General features: G+C 47.8%; 1 protein-coding gene across 1 annotated transcript in view; it reads left to right on the forward strand.

Moving 5' to 3' along the window:
* Positions 1-9,118: 9,118 nt before the first annotated feature.
* Positions 9,119-21,173, forward strand: part of GNS (glucosamine (N-acetyl)-6-sulfatase) — a 30,351-nt gene continuing 18,296 nt past the window's right edge. The window contains exons 1-3 of the mRNA XM_048499173.1: positions 9,119-9,373; positions 18,074-18,133; positions 20,264-20,470. Of these exons, the coding sequence (XP_048355130.1) occupies positions 9,233-9,373; positions 18,074-18,133; positions 20,264-20,470 (408 nt within the window). The 5' untranslated portion in view covers positions 9,119-9,232. The remainder of the gene's footprint in view (positions 9,374-18,073; positions 18,134-20,263; positions 20,471-21,173) is intronic.

A 21,173-nucleotide genomic window follows, 5' to 3' on the forward strand; every position in this document is an offset into this window, starting at 1 on the left:
TCCATTCTCCCCCTTCCCGCCTCCGAAGAAGCTTGCGCAAAAAAAAAAAAAAGTCGTTCATTAGAGATGGTTCGTATTGCACGCTTGCCTCTGGCGTTTTGTTTCCGGAAAGAGGACTTGCTCCTTAGGACGCTAGCACTCATGGTTCTGGCTTATGGAAGCCTATACCATAACACCTTTGTTAATCAAGGGCTGGCTTAGGGCATTAAAGACCTGAGTTCCAGTCCCTGTTCTACCATGGAACCTCCCGGGTGATCTGGTGTGCATCATGTTCTCTCAGCCTAACCTACCTCACAAGATCATTGTGTAGAGTGGGAACGGGGTAGGGGTGGGGGGATGGACTAAGCTGCTTTGGATTCTCATTGAAAAGAAAAGTGGGGTATAAAAAAGTATCAAAAGAGATTCATTTTAGATGCTACCCTCTCCTATTTCTGATAACTGGAACTATAGGTAGTGCAGGATTATAAAGAATGTATTACAAAAAAGTTCCTAGAAGTACTTTGAGGGACAAATTCTGCAGGCACAGCTTCTGAATTAAAGAACTTTAGAAATAAAAATTATATTGGCTAAATGTTGTTGTGTTAGAGCTCCCAAAGGGGGGGGGGGGTCAACTTTTTCTACTGAAATATAGACCCTATTGTTATGAAAGTTTTATTTCTACATCCATTTCAGTGGTGGGATTCAGCAGGTTCGCACCACTTCAGCAGAACCAGTTGTTAAAATGGTAATTGTAAACAACCAGTTGTTAAATTATTTGAATCCCATCACTGGAACCGGTTGTTAAATTATTTGAATCCCACCACTGATCCATTGTAATTCTCTTCCGCCCTTAATTCAGTGGGTGGCTTTGGGTATCAATCTTAGCTTCAGTTTATTTCTCTGTAGTAAGAGTATTAAGATTCTTCCTTTGCGGTATAGTGCAAGACTAGATGACATTCATTCTGAAATGCATTTCAGAAGGTAACCATGGTTGTCTGCAGTACAGCAGTTGGATTTCAGTTCAGGAGGACCTTAGAGACCATCAGGAATCTCAGGGTATAAGCTTTCGAGAATTGGGAGTTTCAACTCTTGAAATCTTATCCCCTGAAACTCTTGTTGCTCTCTAAGGTGCCACTGGAATTGAATCTAGCTGTTCTGAAATGCCTCTTAAAATTAACAGATTAGCTTTTAATATTAACATCACCTCCTGATGTGGTTTTGGTGACTTTCTGAAGGTGCTGTTCCTCTGTAAAATTGAAACATGTTGAATGCTCCCCCTCTCTCTCCTTTCCCTTTTCCCTTTCCTCTCTATTTTTTCCTTTAGGATATCTTTAAGTTTATGTCATGCTGTAGGATTGTTATGTCATGCCTCTTGGATTGAATAGCTGGAAATAATTGGAATTACTGAAGTGTTTTAAATATTTGTAGATGATTTTACAACTGTTATTGCTGGTCCCAAGCCCAGATGTGAAAGGAGGAGGGTTGAGCGTCGGGCTAGTATCCCATCCCTATAAAACCCCAAGATCTGGTTCTCACCAACCATTGCCCTAAAGACCAAGCTCCACCTATTCACCTCCATTGTGATCTCGACAGCCATTTATGCTAGTGAGACCTGGAAGGCATCTACAAGTATCAACAACAAGTTCAACGTTTTCCAACAGAAATACCTACGCCAAATCCTGAAGATCCGATATTATGACCACACACTAATGAACAGGTGCTCCAAAGGAGTGGCATGTGCAAACTCCACACCATCATTGTGCACAGAAGACTTCGACCAGTTGTCACAACGCCAAATCCGCGGGCCATTGCAGATTTGTAAAAACCCTGCATCTCGCCCGGTGGCAATTCTGGTGGCCATCTATGTGGCTGGATACCCTGTCTTCACCACAGTAAAACACATCACGGGGAAACAGCCGGGTCTGCTCCAGCCACTACCAAGCCCCGAGGCCGCGGGGCGGTGCATCTCCATGTACTTTATTACAGATCTGCCTGAATGCAAGGGGAAATCGGTTGTTTGGGTGGTGGCTCTTTTCTAAACAGGTCCACTTTATTCCCTGCAGGGGGCTCCCCTCGGCCAAAAAACTGGCTTGTTTGTTTCTCACACATGTATACAGGCTGCATGGAGCACCCCGAAAAGTTATATCGGACCGGGGGCCCCGATTCATTTCTCGCTTCTGGCATGCATTCATGGGACTTTTGGGAGTGGAACTGGGCTTGTCCTCGGCCTACCGCGCTGCCACGGATGGGCAGACGGAGAGGGTGAATGGGATCCTCGAACAATACCTCCGCTGCTATGTCAATCAACACAACGAAGCCTGGGCGTTGTTCCTCCCCTTTGCCGAGTACGCTTATAATACACGCTAGCACGGGGCAAAGCCCGTTCAAGGTAGTTTACGGACAGGACTATGACCCTTTTCCCCTTGAGGGGGTGCTCCCGGCTGAGCCAACTGACCTGGGGGCATGGGTCACCTCCCTGCGCGCCATTTGGAGCGCCACTCAGGAGTTCCTCGACAAAGCCAAAGCCGATTACAAATGCTTCACTGACTGGAAGAGGCAGCCCGTCGTGTACGCTGTAGGGGACCAGGCTTTCCTCTCCACCAAGAAGCTACGGGGTCTCACGGGGATGTGAAAGCTGGGTGCTAAGTACATCGGGCCTTTCCGCGTCTTCCGGGTAATCAACCCGGTGGCAGTAGAGCTCGACCTTCCGAAAACTCTGGCCCGTATCCATCCGGTATTGCAAGTGAGCCTGCTAAAAAAGGCTGCGCTGGCTGACTCCTGGCACCCGGATGCCCCTCCGCCCTAAGTATATATGGTCAATGGAGAGGTGCACCAGGAGATTAGTGCGATCGTGGACTCTCGCATTCATAGAGGCACACTCCAGTATCTGGTGGAGTGGAAGGACTTTCCTGAGAGATACAACAAGTGGGTGGCTGTGCAACATGTTGCTGCTCCTTGCTTGATCCAGGCGTTCCACCATGCCTACCTGGACAAACCAGGTGGGAAAGGGTCTTAAGGGGAGTGGGATGTCAGGGTTGAGTTTCGTTTTGTTTAGTTTCATTTCACAGCTCCTGCGCTATGAAGAACTACCCAGTCACACACCTTATAAACACTGGAACTGAGGGCAAGAACTCTCCGTTCCAGCACCCTGTACTTAGAGCGACATAAATCAATAAAGTTCGTTCCTTTTTGATAAAGCCAACTTTGAGTGTGTCCAGCCTTACAAAAGGATTCTTCTTGAGATTTTCTGGTTATTCTTCTGCCTTAGGCTGAATAGCCTTGTATTGTATTGTTTTTATACTTGGAACTGTCTAGAGCTGCGAGAGAGATGATTTTATCATTTCTTTTTCTTTCTTTTTAATAAAATTTTAAAATTTCAGCTGTTTGAGAGTATTTGAATAAAGAAGCCTGGTTTCGGTATGTTACTGTATGTATTCAGTTGTGATTTATATTATTTTATAAGATCTTCTTTTATTCATTGATCTTACACTTTCCAGTATGTTCACATAATTATCATTTAATTTATTTGCTGTCTGGTAAAAATAAGGCTGTTACTCTATCTGTAGCTTATTATTTAACAGCTTCCTCGAAGATACCCAAAGGTATAATCAACACCTAAAAGCTTATTTGCGTACACTAGCTCATTTTGCACTGTTCTGAGTGTGCCTGTTGGGGAGAAGTATACTCCTCTTTCAGCTACATCACACTATTGAGGGTTTTGAGAAGCTTCTTTGTTGGTTTAGTGTAGTAGCATATTGCAGAAGACAATTGTGATATTGAGTGGTAAACCTCAAGTTTCCCCTTCTGTGCCATAGATTGCCCTGCAACAGAATCAGGCTGGAAGGGGTTACTAATGCTGAACTTCTTGGGAGTAAGGGGAATTTGCACTTGTCAATGGAATGTCGTAGTTGCTTTATCTCTTGGTCTCAGACAGAACTTCATCCCAGGGCTAGGCATCAGAATATCACACACAAACACACATATTAAAGTTCCCAAAGCTGAAAGGGGCATGAATATACATCTTTATTATTCTCTGATGTGCTTAATACTTTTGAAATCCCTGGGGGGAAAAGAACCATTTGCTTCTTGCTATCACATACAGGCGAAGGAAACAGAGTGGTTAATTGCTCTCAAGCATTTTACATCCCTTCAATGGCTCTCTCGAGCACTCAGTTTCTAAGCTAATGTGTCTAGCCAGCAGAGACAAAAGACCAACTTACACTCTGATAGGTTGTGAAGGAGACTTGAGGGTGCCAAATGCTAGATTGTATCTGTTCCTGGATTGACCTACTTGGGGCAGGAGGGGGGGAGGTGGAATTGTTCAATTCCTGGACATGAGGGAAACTGAGGCCTTTTAAAGAAGTCTATTTGGTTGGTAACTTGATGGAAGGAGATCTGAAACCTGGACTCCATCTTGATGGCAGCTATTACTGTGCGGAGCCAACAAAGGGCAGACAGCCTGGACAAAGATTAAAGGTAATAGAGCAGATAGAATGCTGTAACTTGAACACTAAAGAGTGCATCCTATGATTTCACCTCCACTGCTGGGTGAAAACCCAAAGCAGCTGCTGGATGTTTAACCCCCCAAAGTGGAATAGCACTCACAGGTCAGCAGGGCGTTCTTAATTGGAAGGGGAAATAATTCATCCTGAGATATAACGGGCAACTTCAATTATGAGCAGGTAATTCTGCTGCATCTCAATGCAGGAGACTTGAATGAGACAGAAAAGTCTTCCCAGCAAAAGCTGAGCAAGGCCAGAGAATCATGTGGATAATGTAGAAACTTAATGCCTTTCATCGCTTGGGTAATTTGTTTATTGCAGCACCCTAGGAAGGCCTTGGTAAATACATGGTTTATTATCTTAGAACTGTCATTCTCAAATTCTCTGCATTTGAGTGAAAATTCTGCTTGGGACACCTCTTTGCTGTCTGCTTCCTTCACCAAGGTTAGCAAATCTGTTTCAAATTATGGTATCCATTTGCCACCTGATAGAATCCAGTAGCTGGACTATAGTCATTATTCATCTGATTTAATACAACTAGACAAATTTTGATTACATTTCGGGGGTTCGAACAGAAAAATAATAGAGGCCTGATGGGCCATCAGAAAACAATTGAATGCTTGGTCTGTTAAAATAAGTACTGGTAATGGTAAGCTTGGAGCATGGATTAAATTACCTTAGAGTGAGACAATGGAGATTGGCTAACCCCATTGTTCCAGTCAGTTGACACTTTGAACCATGGGAAAAGTGCAATTTTGAATTCCGCACCCACCCCTAACATCCTTTGACACAAGAGATAGGGAACAGAAGTCTCTGGGAAAGCTCACTTTTTGTGTGCAGCAGTGTCTTGATCTCAAGTCCGTTCCTGTTCCTCTATATCACTTATGGCAGGGGTAGGGAACCTTTAACACTCAAAGAGCCATTTGGTCCCGTTTTCCACGGGAAAAGAAAACACTTGGAGCCGCAAATAATTTTTGACATTTAAAATAAAGATAACACTATATATATTGGGGTTTTTTTACCTCTTACTCCGCTCATTCTGAGAAGCACATGGATGCGCCCACCCTGCTGCTTGCAGGGCGGGCAAGGATGAAGCCGGCAGCTCTGCCTCAATGGCTGCTGGGAAAGTGCCCGCCCCGCTCCAACAGAGCAGGCGAGAGGGGAAGCCCGCGGTGCAGCCCAGCCGACTGCGGGCAGTTGGTGCACCCGCCCTGCTGCCCGCAGGGCGGACAAGGATGGGGCTGGCGGCTCAGCTTGTGGAGCCACAGTGCAAGGGCAGAAGAGCCGCATGTGGCTCTCGAGCCGCAAGTTCCCTACCCCTGCTCTAGGAGGACATGGGTAAGAGAGTCAGTGGAGCCACAGCGACAGTGTCTTTGTTGTTTTGGAATTTGGTAATACCTTCCGTTGGTAGAGGCTGAAGGAAAACTGTTGAATCTGGCTAACATAAATGCCCGACGGTGGGCTACCGGTAGAGTAGCTGCTAGGTAATTGGCTATAACTCCGTACTTGGGAAGGATGCCCAAAGCTCAAGGAGAACAGACTGGAATTTTTGATGAATAGAAAGCCTGCCGTTCATGGTCTTTCAGTCTGTCTTTGATTAGGCAGAAAATAAAGTTCTCATTGCTGTTTTGAAGGACAGTTAGATCTATTCCAATGCTCCTAATTTTGTTGGTAATTGCCTTGGACCATTTGGAGACGTAATTATCTTTAAGTAGGTGTACAGTAATGTCGTCATCCTTGGATCTAAAGTGGATCTTGAGCCAGAATTTTATTGTGAAAATCCAAGCTAGGGTTTCGACTGTGGATAATCCACATTCAAGACACAGAGTAGTGAAGGTGATACTATTGGGGACTCCCATTACTCTTCTCAGAAATGAGGCTTGGATTAGATCGATTTCTGAATTGAAAGCATTGATATGGGGATTCCAGATCAGCAATTTCATGCTTGAGCTCTTTAAGAACTCTTGGGTGAATGCAATCTGGGCCAGGGGATTTGGTAGCAATTAGTTTATCAAGGGGTGCCAGAACTTGGCTGCCCCTTATCAGATAAGGGGGCGAGACTACTTGTGGGCTTTGGCAAAACCCAGCATAACACAACTCCCAGTTTTAGAGGGGCTGGAGTGGGGCAAGAGAAAACTTCATCCTCTTCTCCTCTGCCCCATTCGACCCCAGACTGCTCCAGGCCTTGCAGCACCTCAATGGAGCAAAAGGCGGGCGGGTGGGTGGGCGGGAGGGAGGGAGGGAGGGGGAGGAAAGAGTGGCACACTGGGCATTTTAAACTGTGAATGATCACCAGCCCCCAAAACTCTTCTGCCTCTTTGAATGCCTAAAATGCACCATAATCCCACTCCCCAGAAGTCTTGTATTCTGAAAGCCTACCATGACCACTCTTAATGTTCAGTCCTTGAAGGGGGGCGGAGGGGTTTGAAGACAAAGAATTGGAAAGTCATCCAGGTGGAAGAGCAAAGTCTTGGTCAAGGGAATAAGGGAGATTAACGAGGCCAAGAAAGATTGTGTGAGGGTCTGTTTCCCACTGCATAGAACTTGATATCTTTGAACATCTCAGGAACTTTTAGCTCTTCCTCCTCTTTGCTCAACATAGTCTCACTTCACAAACAGCCACAGCTTTTGCCTTACCAACAACTGTGAATTACCTCTGAGACCCAGGTAGGGTGGTGAGAACCGCAAAGGATTGCAAAGAGCTCCAGGCAGACCTTTATAAATTAGATGAGTGGGCTAAGAAATGGCAAATGCAGTTCAATGTAGCAAAATGCAAAGTGATGCACATAGGGGCAAAAAAAATCCAAACTTCACATACATGCTACAGGGGTCAGTGCAGACCAGGAAAGAATTTGGGTGTGGGTGCTGTGTGGTTTCCGGGCTGTATGGCCGTGTTCTAGCAGCATTCTCTCCTGACGTTTCGCCTGCATCTGTGGCTGGCATCTTCAGAGGATTTGGGTGTCTTTGTTGATAGTTCCATAGGAATGTCAACTCAATGCATGGCGGCTGTGAAAAAAGGCAATAATTGGGGATAATTGGGAAAGGAATTGATAATAAAACTGCAAAGATTGTCATGCCCTTATATAAAGCCGTGGTGTGATTGCACTTGGGGTACTGTGTTCAGTTCTGGTCACCACATCTCAAAAAGGATATTGAAGAGATAGAAAAAGTGCAGAGAAGGGCAACGAGGATGATTGAAAGATTGGAGCACCTTCCTTATGAGGAGAGGCTGCAGCATTTGGGACTCTTTAGTTTGGAGAGGAGACGTCTGAGGGGGATATGATTGAAGTCTATAAAATTATGCATGGGGTAGAAAATGTTGACAGAGAGAAATTTTTCTCTCTTTCTCACAATACTAAAACCAGGGGGCATACATTGAAAATGCTGCGGGGGAAGAATTAGGACTAAAAAAGGAAACATTTCTTTACGCAACGCATGATTGGAGTTTGGAATATGTTGCCACAGGAGGTAGTGATGGCCGCTAACCTGGATAACTTAAAAAGGGGTTTGGATAGATTTATGGAGGAGAAGTCGATCTACAGCTACCAATCTTGATCCTCATTGATCTGAGATTGCAAATGCCTTAACAGACCAAGTGCTCAGGAGCAGCAGCAGCAGAAGGCCATTGCTTTCACATCCTGCATGTGAGCTCCCAAAGGCATCTGGTGAGCCACTGCGAGTAGCAGAGTGCTGGACTAGATGGACTCTGGTGTGATCCAGCAGGCTTGTTCTTATGATAGTCTTCTCCAAAGAGTCTAATTTTACATCTTGAGAAAAGGGGGCCTGTTCATGTGCGTTATTTGTCATCAAGTCAATTCTGACATGAATCAAAGACCTCCAGAACATCCTCCTGTTAACAGCCTTGCTCAGATCATGCAAACTGAGATCATGCAAACTGAGTCAAATCCATCTCATGATGGGTCCCTCTCTCTTCTATCTGCCTTCAACGTTTCCTAGCATTATTTTTTTCTCATGAGTCTTTTCCAGTGACTAAAGTACTGTAGCTTCAGTTTAGTAATTTTAGCTTCTAGCAACATAATTATCAGATAAAGCTTTTCTTAAGCTGTGCTTTATTAGACTGCACAGGATCATGACATACGTTTGGTGTTTTCCATGTCAAAATGTCCAGAAAAAAGATAGGCTGAAAAACTGTGTCCTTGGGTTGGGTTTTTATGTGTGCAGTGGGGTTGGGGAAAATATTCAAATATTATAAACAAAACGTAAAAGTGTAATTATTCATTAACAGTATAATTTATTTTGTGTATTACTTTATTATTTATATTTATATAATATAATTGGGATACCATTTTGTACCTTTGTCTTTCTTTTTTAAAAAACGAAAGAAATGTAGATCCAGTCCTGAGCAGAGTTTCATTGTCAAACTCTTATGACAACGATTTAATACTTCACTTGTTCCAAAGTTGAGCACCACCCCACGGACCGCACAGCTACTGAATACCATACGCAACGGAAGAAAGCAAGCATCGCCCACAGTAAGCTCCGCCTGTGGGAGGTGACTGCAACCAGGCATTTGAGCGAGGGCGGAAGCTTAGAGAAATACAGAGCCAGTGGGCGGGACATAGAGCTGCTAGGGGCGAGCGTGCTGGTCACGTGTCACCGCCTCCTGCAGGGCCCCTCCCTCTACCATCGTCTGCGAAGGGGGCGGGAGACGTGCGCGTTTCTTTCCCTCCCTCGTGACTGTCTGGCGCGCCGCTGCCCGCCCCGCCCCCCCCTCCATCCGCGGATGCAGGATGGCTCGCGCCGCAGCCTGGGTACGGACCCTCTCCATACTCTTGGCCTTGCTCGAGTTCATCGCCGGCGTCCATAGGGCACGAAAGCCCAACGTGGTGCTCATCGTGACAGACGACCAGGATGCCTGCCTCGGCGGAATGGTAATCGCGCTTGTGTGTTTTTTTTAGCGTCCTTGTGAAGGGGTCTGGGGAAAGGGAGCGGGGAAGCGCTGCGAGTGGCGGAGGGGGTCTTTGCAATCCGGTGAGGTGGGTGTTGAAATAGCCCTATAGTGGCTGAGGCCCAAGTTGTAGAATGAATGCTTTGAAGACACCCATGGTCGGGGAGGGAGGGATTGCTTCTCTATGTGCCCTTTGGGCTGCGGAGTCCAAAGCCCCTTCCTCTCTGAGCCCCTGAGGAGTAATCACACTTTTGGAGTGATGTTGGAATCGGCTGTGATGGAGCACCGGGATGCCTGGGGTACCGCAACTCGTCATTACTTATCTAGCCTTTGCAAGACTGACAGTGCAATTCACAACAGAGTTACTCCAGTCTAAGCCCATTGACTTCAGTGGGCTTAGAATGAAGTAACTCTGTTCTGGATTGCACTGTAAGCGTAGAAGCGCTTTTGTTGTTCAGATGCTGGAGGTCCGCCTGCTCAAACACCTGGTAATTTTTGGGGGAAAGACTTGGAATGCTAAGTTGCCGGTGTTGGCTGTTATCCTTCAGTGAACTAGGTGTGTGTTTAGATGGGATTGTGCTGAATTGGTTGATGACAGGGTTCAGCTTCTGGTATGTTGCCACAAATGTTTGAAAACAGGAATGTGTTTGCACACAGTGAAATGCTGGAAGCTGAATGTTGCCTATGGAAGCATACACACAAGTTTTACCCACAACTTCCTTGTGCCCTTGTTCTATAAGTATAACACAGTAAGTTACATCACCAATGATAAATGATATTTTGAACAATCACACTTTTCTTATTTCTAAGTGTTTCCTTTGTTAATGTCATTTTGGAGTAATATGTGGTGACATACTTAGTGTCAGCTATCTCTCATGATGTATATGTTCTGTGCTGGAGATGCCCTTCCACTGTTTATAGTAGTCATGCTGTATTGTCACAATACAGGAGATGAATTAAACACAAAAAAAATAAAAAGGAAAATGTTATGTAATGAGTATTTCCTAGGTTCATTCAAACACTTTTCTCTTGAGAAACTGCTATTTTGCCCTATACTGATGGGCCACATGTGTCCTGAGAACATTTCTAATCAGGGAAATTGGTATTTCAACCCAAACCTCCCAGTGAATGTCTGCTTAACAGGAGCATTTCTGGAATGGATTACTAGGAGAAGCATTTCTGGTATTTTAGAAGTTGAACTGTAGATTCAAAAATTGCCTCGCTTCTCAAAAATCTTAGCTGCTGATCTTGTACTTAGGGTTGACACTGTTAAATTGGGATTTAATATGCTTGAGAAAATTGTCTTTATGTTTATGTATTGTTTCAATCTCCCCCCCCCCCTTTTCGTGAGTTAGGAGTGATCAATACAGACTTGAATTGGATCAGTTGCTGTTTTCACTGGTCTTCCTTTAATGATGGAAGATGGCTTTTAAAGCATGTTCAGGCCTATCGCTACACAATAAAATGTGAATCTGAAGTTTCAACATCAACAACCTGTATTGGCATAACAGTGCATTTCCGTAAACAATAGGTTCATTCAGGCCAGACGAAGGAGGAGAAAGAAAAAAGAAATAACAATAAAAATAAAAGGAGAAGGAGATGTTAGTCAAGTTTACTCTTAGGACTCTGAATTATAAATAAGTCAAGACATTTGGCTACTGAATCAGTTACATCGCTGCTGGGGTTGTCTAATAAGACTACAATCTTCTGCAAATTGGAAGCGTGCTCTTTTTTTTAGCTAACAGCGGCGTTAGCAGTTTTGTTCTAAGTGCAGTATAAAGGGGGCAGTAGAGCAAGATATGTACTATGGAGTCTACACAGCTTCTACACTATGGACTTTGCATGCACAAAGCCTTTGATGGTAAGGAATTTTGGCAAATCTCCCTCTTAGTGCAGCTGATGGAAGAGCATTGCAGCAAGCCAGCATCATTGCTCTACATAACCTGGGGGTAATTATTTGATAGAGATATTCAGCCCCCCTGCTCCCCATGCAGGAGATACCCAGGGCTAGAGGTGAGTGTAGTCGACCCACGCGGTCAGCGTAAGAACGAGACGAGACGCGGAGATAACATCTGGTGGAGATCGCCAGCAGCGGGAGACCGGAGGTCCGTGTTCCTAGCGAGTCTCCCGTCTGCCGGTTCCTGGCACCTTTTATTGTTACTCTATCGGGGGCGTGTAGGAGGGAGGACTGGGGGGAGTTCCGGGAGAGCGGGAGGTCGGGAGATCATCATGTGATGTATGATCTCACCTGGCTACGTGCGGAGAAGAGCGTACGCGTCTGAGCCTAATCCTCACCTGGGGGCAAGACCATTGTCCCTGCGCCCGGTGATTGAGCTAGACAGTTCACGACCCGTGACTCATGGGGGGATGAGGAGTGGGGGTGCGATGCGACCGGCAAGGCCGCAGGTCCGTTGGCGTCCCAACGTTCTACTACGGCACTGCTGGGTCGGCAGTGCACTACTACATCTCCTCCTTTTTTACATTTTAGAAAACGGGGGGCCGAAACGCTAAGGGGCGATTTAAAGGGACGCTTGTCTCCTCCGCCGTTTGGTCAAGTTGGCCAAGCTGCTTGTGCAACATTAGAATTTGGTTGCGGGGTAAGGGAAATGCGAGGGGTTTCTTACACACGTTACAGGCAATATTAGACACGCATTGAACGAAACAAGATCCGATAACAAGACACACAATTAAACCAATGCAGAGCTGTACAATAGCACTCAACCATCCTCCCGGCAGCCAGCTCCAGAGGGCTGACCACCAATGGGGCAAAACATCATACTTCAGATTAGATACAACTTCTTGCAGCTCACGCACTTTCATGTGGATCAACTGGGAATTATCAGAAAGATTAAAACAACACATATTATGTACATTCTCACAACCTTGGTGATGTAACAACAACAAATAATCAATAGCGACACGATTGTCTAGGGTCGCTTGACGAAGTTCCTGCCGCTCGGAGGCCAGGGCATCCAGAGCGGTGGAGGTAGAGTTGATGGACTTCGCAAGGGCACAGGCCAGCCGGCCAATAGTCTTAGCATTGTAGGAGGCGAGTCCGGGGACTCCCACTAGGGAAGTTGCGAGGGAGACGAACTCCGCTTCGGAGAGGGCGACCGCGTCGCTCCGACAGGAGGGGTCGAAAGGCAGGGCGGAGCGGCGGCGGCGGCGTCCGGGCTCCGGGGTGGAGCCTGGGGTAGGACAATGGTGAGGCGACTGAGGCAGCAAAGAGTTCCGGCAGGGAGTCGGGCGGGGATGTAGTTAAGCGTCCTCTCCCCGCAGGTCCAGAACCAGCCCCTGGGGAGCAGGATGTTTCCAACCACGGGGAATGTCCTCCATGTGTGTGCAGTTCCAACTGGCCGAGCCGACGAATGGGCCCGGGTCGGTTCCCCGTTCGGCTGCGCCGGTGATGCGGGCGCAGGTGTTGGACTCGTGGTTAGCGACCGTCCTGGTGACAAGGGAAAGAGCGCCAGCCGGGAGGGTTTGGACAACGGGTCCCCAGTCGGCGCTCATAGAATACCTGATGGATGAGGCATTCATGAAGGGGCTCAGCCCAGACTCCGCTAGGAAGTCTCCGGGTGCTTGGCAGACGGGGCGCAGGAAGGAGCTCAGGAGGCTCCCGACTACTAGGGACTGGCCCAGGCAGAAAGATGAGGCGATGGCAGCGGCAGCAAACAGGTCCCAGAGGTTGGTCTGGTGAAAGCTCGTCAGGGGGTGGCCGAGCGCCATCGGCAGGGGGCAGCAGAGCAGGCAAAGGATGGTGGTCGCTGAGTTGGTGGTGATGATCGCAAAGAGAGCGGCACAGAGGTTCTCGGAGTGTCTCGGGTGAGTCTTGCTGGCGCAGCAGCGCTAGGGCCTGGCTGGTAGTCGCCTTGACGTCTCCCCAGGTCATTCGGGTCTTTGGGCGTTGGCGACGGCGTTCCTGCTGGGATCGCTGGGCGGGATCCTCTAGAGAGATGCGTTCCATCTCCGGGATGGGGTTGGTTCCCTCCTGGCGCCATTCGATGGGTTGGCCTGTCATGGCGAATCGGAGTCCACGGGACCCTGTAGGAAGGGTGCCGGAAACCCCCCCCCCTTTCCCCGGTTACGGGGGGGGCCGGAGTCCCGCCAGGCTCAGTTCTAGAGCGGATGGCGGAGATTGGGATCGAGTTAGTGTTTAGATTTAATATGGGAAGGAAGAAGGCTTGTTGGCTTGTTTTGCAGCCTGTGAAGGTTGCTTTTAATGCAACCCTCCTGGGGGCCGCCTACACTCCTCTTTCTTTAGTTGTTTGACAGGGAGGGCAGGAGGTAGGCGGACCTGGCGGGAATTGGCTTCAGAGCGTCATCAGGGTGCGTCAAGGCGAGGGTCCGAGCCTTGAGGGGGGAGGGAACAGGCGGGTCCTGGGGGGATTATGGGTATGCATGCTTAATCAGCAACACAAAGGGGGCTTTGGAAGCACCTTTTGGGGGGATGGGTGCATCCGGGAATGAAGCAATCAGGCAATTAGAGGCAAATTCCTGCACACACAAAGGAGAAAGAAAGGGGGGTTTCTTTGCAAGGGAGTTGCACTTACCGTGACCTTGGTGGCTAATGCAAGAAGCTGGATGGTGCTAAATTTTGTGATCGAATTATCTTGGGGAATCGCCGCCCGCCGAGACCGCTCCTTAAGGGGCGGCCTCGGCCAAGAGGCCGAATAAGTCAGAAAACCGGAGGGCAACATTGTTGGGGTGCCCAAGCGGTTTTATGGGTGAATTTGGTCGCGGCAGCATCCCCTAGTTTAGGGCCTGTCCTGACAGTGCTACGGTATCAGGGCGGGCCCAGATTTTTAATCAAGGGAGGGTCAGTCAGCCAATTGGCCCTCCCGCATCTACTGGTCGAAAAGCAGAAGGAGAAGAGGAGGGAGAGGAAACAGTTTTCCTGTGGAAATTAGGAGGCAACCGGAAGGCACGATTGGAATCAATGATCCGTGACGGCTTTACCCATCCCAGACCAGAGTCGTTTTAACCTGACTCATGAGGTCTCTTCCCCAGAGATTGACATGGATGTCTAGAACGATGCGGACTGTGAGCTGCCGCTCGAGTCCGGGGCTGTTGACCGTGAGCGGGCGGATGCTCCGTCTCGCGGTTTGTCTCCCACCAGATGTGCGGGCAAGCCTCGGTGGCCACTGGTCGGGCCACTCGGCTGCTCTGATGGCAGTAACATCAGCGCCGGTGTCCACCAGGCCCTTGAACTTTACATCCTTCTATGGCGAAGCTCTCCAGATATGGGCCGGAGCTCCCGATAGGTGTCTCCACCGCTGCGACGGTGGTGTAGGCTCGCCATGTTGGCTGCTGGGGCTGCGTAGCCTTTATTAGGTCGGCAGCGGGCAGCGCGTAAGGGCAAGAGAATCAACTGGCGCAGCTGGCTCCAGCGGGCAGCTCCTGTGGGATGTTTGTCCAGACCTGGAGGTGGATGGGTCGCTTGGTGCGTGGAGTCGATCCTCCGAGGGGCGATGAAGCGGTCCCTGTTCAGCGGCAGAGGCCTTTGGCAGCACCAGCCCAATTGTCCCGGTAGGGATGGGCTCGTCATACTGGGTTGAAGCGACAAGGACCTGCGTGGGGAACTTAAAGGAGATGGGCTGGGTGCATGCGGCCGAGATGCCACGAGAGGGTGGTTTTGGCAGGGGCCTTGGCGTTTGGGTCTGCTCTAGTACTCTCCTCCTTGGTCCTGGGCTGGGGAGGCGCCCGGGCGGGAGTTTCCCGACGGGCAGTCGTTTCTCCAATGGAAGCCCTTCTGGCAACGTGGGCACCGGGTTTTAGGTGGCCTTCTCCTCCTGGGGTGGACCCTGCTCGATCGGGGTTGTAGGCCCCCACACGGGGCTGCCTACCCGACCTTCGGATGTGTCCGGGTCTCCCGCAGTTCATGCAGATCTCCTGAGCCTCTCTCCCGCCGGTGTAGAGTGTTGCGGCGAGGAGGCTAGCTTGGTGGGCGGAGGACCCAATGTCCTGGCAAGCCTTAAGCATGTCGCCAGTTCAGGATTTTTGCCTAGGCCCGTGATTGCCCTGCGGCACTCCATGGAGGCGATCTCTTTTGCGGGGCGCATGAGGAGCGCGTGATGGGCCTCCTCGCTATCTACCTGCCTCTTGGGCGCTTCCTGGAGCCCGTTCACAAACTCGGCATAGGGCTCTTGGGGTTTTTGCCGGATGGAGGAGAAACTCTGGGTTGGCTGGCCGGCATTGGGGACTTTGATAAATGCCTTATAGGCGCACTCAGAGGCGACCGTAAGGGTGGCCTCAGGCAGTACAATCTGATCGTTGGGATTGGCAAAAGCATCGAAGCCGTAAAGCTGAGCGGCGGTGTAGGCGCCGCCAGAAGGTGGCTGCTCTGTTAAAGCATTGCTGGCGGAACTCACTTTCCCAGACCACAAATTGTGCCAGGGCTCCAGGAGCATGCGAAAGGTGGTTTTCCAGTCATCTGGAACCATTAGGTGGTTCCTTGCGATGGCTTCCAGCATGCCTCTCACGTAGGGGCTAGTGACTCCTACGTCCCGCATTGCTGCGGAGCTTCGGTAAGGATATTATAGCTCAGGGCGTACTCGACAACCCGCCGAACTATGCCATCCTCCTCAGTATCTGTGAAGTGGATGGGGCACAATGCAAGAATATCGGCATCGCTCTTCCGTCAGGGTTTCTTTCTTCTGCAGATCGTGGCTAATACGTTCCTCGCGAGAGTTTCTGAAACCAGCGCCATTACGTGGCGCTGGCGGAGGTGCAGTGGCTTCGGAAAATGAAGGCGGAGCAAGGGGAGAGGCGGCTGAGCCGCGGGAGAGTTTGAAATGGGTGAAGGAGGACAGGCGTCCAATTTAGTGGATAGAGAAAATTCCGGGGTTGAAATTGAAGGTGAAAGATCGAAAGGAGGGCGGCCTACAGCAAGGGAGCCATAGGTCTGCAGGCTGATGGCGACAAAACATTGTCTCCACGTCAGTAGCAGCGACATCGGTAGCGAGGCTCTGTCGCGAAGAGTGCGCCCGATGTTTTCCCAGTCCTTAAGATTCAATGTCCCCCCTCTGGGTACCATGGACACTGAGCCAATCTCCTCAACCAATTTCGCGCAGCTCCCTTCTCTTCACGGGGACCCTGCCGCATTTAGATGCGCTTTCAGTTAAGATCAACGTGCTTGTCATAAGCCCTGCTTTTGCAAGCTCCCATACTCACCAGTGTTCTGTCCGGACGAGAGAGTGTCCTAGGACGCGTGTCTCTGGATCGCCGATCCAGAGGACGAAGCGATACCGAAACGGTGGTCCCTGGATGCGCCGATCCAGCGGACTTCTGATATCGCGGCCCTTCCCCAGGCGATTGAGCAGGGTGGAGGTTCGAGGATTCCGGGTTTCGCACCAGCTTGTAGCTCGACCCACGCGGTCAGCGTAAGAAACGAGACGAGACGCCGGAGATAACATCTGGTGGAGATCGCCAGCAGCGGGAGACCCGGAGAAGTCCGTGTTCCTCAGCGAGTCTCCCGTCTGCCGGTTCCTGGCACCTTTTATTGTTACTCTATCGGGGCGTAGGAGGGAGTGACTGGGGGGAGTTCCGGGAGATCTGGAGTTCTGGAGATCATCATGTGATGTATGATCTCACCTGGCTACGTGCGGAGAAGAGCGTACGCGTCTGAGCCTAATCCTCACCTGGGGGCAAGACCATTGTCCCTGCGCCCGGTGATTGAGCTAGACAGTTCACGACCCGTGACTCATGGGGGGATGAGGAGTGGGGGTGCGATGCGACCGGCAAGGCCGCAGGTCCGTTGGCGTCCCAACGTTCTACTACGGCACTGCTGGGTCGGCAGTGCACTACTACATCTGAGCAAGACCTGGTGGCCTTTTTGATTAAGAATTGATGTTCTTGATCCAGCAGCCTTCTTTTCAGGGATTGAAATGTCTCTGTAGATGAAAGCATGGCCAAGGAATCCAAAGAGTAGCCTAGCATGAGGATTTTGGATTCAATATGGCCCCACCATTCAGAGTGACAAAGAAGCTGTAAGGATTTGTTCTGAAATTTAAAAATAATCTTCAAAGTTTACTAAAGGTTTTGTGATACTGTCTGCTTAGTTTTATAAGACGTTTTTGTATTTGACTTTGGGTGTCTTGAGCGGTTGGTTAATTTTATTAAAAATAAATTACTCTTAACACTTTGGAGAACAGTAGCAAACTATTAGTCAGCTGTGTAGTGGTTATACACGGGGAACTTTCAAAATACAAATAAGGTTACCAATTCATGCATGAAGGAGACTTTCAGTGACTGGAATGTTGCTGTTCATTTAGGGTTGTTGTTTTTCTGAATTAAAATGTGAGGCAGGCTTGGAAGATTTACTTTTAAGAGTAAGAAGTAACTGGCATAAGGTAAAATCAAATTAATTTACAGAATAATCCTGTGCAGAGTTACTCCCGTATAAATTAAATAAATGGGTTTGAACAGAATTAACTCTTCATGGGATTATACTAAGTAAGCCACCTTGAGTCCTAAGAGAATGATGGGGTACACGTATACTAAATAACTAAATATTTAAATCAGTGTATAAAATGTTTTTATGTTTAATTAAGAAATAACAACTGCAACATGACTTTTACTGGAATAGTTCTGATGATCTATGAAGACACAGGACAAAGAAATCCAAAATACTTCTGTCTAGAGTCTTTCACACTTGTAGTTCTTATGCATCCTTTCTGTATTTCAGACACCACTGAAAAAGACCAATTCCCTTATTGCAGAGATGGGGATAAGCTTCTCCAATGCTGTAAGTACTGAAATCAAAACATGCATTTGTGAACAATGCAAGCAAGCATGGAGGTTTTTTTACCAATCCCATAAGAAAACCTAAAGGGTTAAGAAAGGAGGCAATAATTTATGCATAATTTAGTGATGGTGTGGACAGAGCTACCATACAGCATCAGGTGGAATCTGTGCTCTTTCCTAGATATAATAGTAGTAGATTTGATTAATGGTCTCTGGGGGTTCTGGATTGGGCTGCTCATCAACTTTCTCTACAAGTAGTGCTATTTGAACCAGTCAGAGATTGGATCATTTTTGTGGAGAGAGAAAAAAGCCTTTTTTTAAAGTGCTGCCTCTCAAATGCTTTACAGTGGAAATTCAGTTGTGCCACAAGGCACAGACGTCAGTTCTGCACAGCACAAAAAAGACGTCTTGAAAAGAGGCAACTGCCTCTTTCCACTTTGCACACCCAAAAAAAAGATGTGCGGGAACTTCTTAACAAGAGGTGCTTCTGGTGTGCTTTCCAGACAGCAAAGGCATCGGAGCGGAAAAGAGGCTGTTTCCCACCCAACTGTTTTCTTCTCTGGTCAGTTTAACCCCCAGCTTGATGTTTTGTGTGCAGCTGACGGATACCTCCTGCTGCCATTTGCTGAAGGTTGCCCCAGGATGTTTGCTCTGCAAACTTAGTTTTTTCTTGCTGCACAGAAAAACTGTTGGTCTGCGGAGGGCAGATCAACTCAGTGCTTGTCACTGGGAGGTAGATGGGTCTTCCAAGTGGCTAAGATTCTTGTATTTGTGTCTGCTACAGAGATAACTCATTGAACATCAAAAATTTTTTAAGAAAACCATGTGTTGCCAGAATCAGCAGGACCAGCTGAGTACAACTATGTACTTTTTGGGCTGAAAAAGCTCCCAGAATCAGAGCCTGCAAAGCAAATGTCCTGGGGCAACCTCCAGCAAATGGTGGCATGTCGAGCACAAGCTGAGAGTGACACTGACCAGAGAGCAAAATAGTCGGGCAGGAAAAACAAGACACCTCCAGAGCTCTACATTCCGCACAGTCAGGCAGGAGACGTTTTGCAGGCGGCTTGGGGGAAAAGTTGCTCTTTGAAACCTTCTCCAAAAAAGATGCCTTGAGCTAAAATAAGTTATCCTGAGGATGTTTTGGGAAGAAAGCTGTGCAGAGTGCCTTCCCAGAAACCTTTTTTAGTGACCCCAGGACATCTTATTTCGGCTGTGCAGAACGGACCAGAAAGATTTTGGTACTGGCATCTTCGTTCTGTGTTACTAATCTCCCTGTGTCTCATACAGTGGGATGGAGAAACAACTGAGAATTGCTGTAAGATGTTTTCAGAGCTGAGATTGGGTGCTTCTGGGTCCCATCTTTATACCTGGCTCCCTTATCTCCTTCCACATTTGTTTACTTGTTAATTGTGTTTTGAATTGATGGCAACTACAAACCACCTCTAAATATCTCTTGTCTTGAAAGCCCTGCAGGGTTGCCATAAGTCAACTGTGACTTGATGACAAAATAACACACACACACACACACGCGCTAGAGGACACTCCTTCAAATACAATGGGCACTGTGAACTGAAGCTGTGGGCACCGAGTTTCAAATCCTTATTCAGCCATAATCTTATAGTTGCCTATAAGATTATGGCAACTCCTTCAAATACAATGGGCACTGTGAACTGAAGCTGTGGGCACCGAGTTTCAAATCCTTATTCAGCCATAATCTTATAGTTGCCTTTTATGGGCAGCAGTCACTTTGCACCAGTTCTCAGGCAGTAACACTATTTAGACTGAATATAATATGAATTGTATGTTCCTTTGTACATAATCTAGTGTCAGAACATTGAGTATGTGGAGACCTGCAAGGAATCAGGCAGGAAAAAAACATTAGGAAATGTCTCCATGACCCAGGTTTCTATAAATTCTTAGACAGTTGAGCAGGCTGGTTTCCTTATTGATTGCTGTAGTATTTTGCCTTTTAACACTCATCTGCGCCTACATATCTACATATATTATGCAGAATCTTCGTCCTTATTTGTGGGTTGTCCCTTTTTCTCTGCCATTGATGGGTATTTGAACCTCTGTTATGATGGCCATTTCCATCACTAAGCCTATTCCCACATTCCATTTTATTTTCTAGTACGTACCCAGTGCACTGTGCTGTCCCAGCAGAGCCAGCATTTTTACAGGAAAATATCCACATAATCACCATGTTGTCAATAACACTTTGGAAGGAAATTGCAGCAGCAAATTGTGGCAGAAGATGCAGGAACCGTATACCTTCCCAGCTATTCTCAAGTCTATGTGTGGCTATCAGACCTTCTTTGCTGGGAAATACTTGAATGAGGTATCATTTTATGTTCTATGCTAGATATTGTGTGAATGATCTATTTTTTAAAGTTTTACTTATGTATTGGTCTTAGACAGGTTTAATATATTTTAAGATTGCTTCTGTGTATTTTAAGGCATTCATTAAGAATACAAAGAATAAGAATTCAGTTTTCATTTTCAAAGAATAATATAATTTATTACAATTGTGAAGAATGGCTAAAATAGAGTAATAAGCTTACTAGTTCAGCCCAGTCCACCAAATCTGTCCATCCCAGGAAACCTGTTCCTAGATTCTCCTCCTGACTGCAGCTTCCTAGGTTCTGTAGCTTTTTTGATGTACAAAGTCATGGAGACTTTGAGGCCCGTCCAAAAAGGGAAGTGGCATGCCTTCGCACTGGCAATTTGCTCTCCTTGGGACATTTACCCTGGTAGAGAGGCGAAACTGTTGATGTGGGGCTGCCGGCGGCGTCCCCCCATGCTGGGTTGCAGCGCGGAAAGCTGTGCCAGCATTCCAGTGCCCCTGTTGGTGCAGCAGGGGTGTGGCCGGGGAGGAGATTATTTTTGCCTGGTTACTCAATCAGTGGGAAATTCGCAGTTAAGCAACCCTAAGTCTATTCAGCCACATAGTGGCTTCTCCGAGTATCTGGAAGAGGGTCACTACTGAGTATCTGAGGGGAGGGTGGCTACTGGGGGAAGGGGAGGACAGGGACCAATCACTG

Source organism: Sphaerodactylus townsendi, linkage group LG06, assembly GCF_021028975.2.
Source record: "Sphaerodactylus townsendi isolate TG3544 linkage group LG06, MPM_Stown_v2.3, whole genome shotgun sequence".
NCBI classification, from domain to species: Eukaryota; Metazoa; Chordata; class Lepidosauria; order Squamata; family Sphaerodactylidae; genus Sphaerodactylus; species Sphaerodactylus townsendi.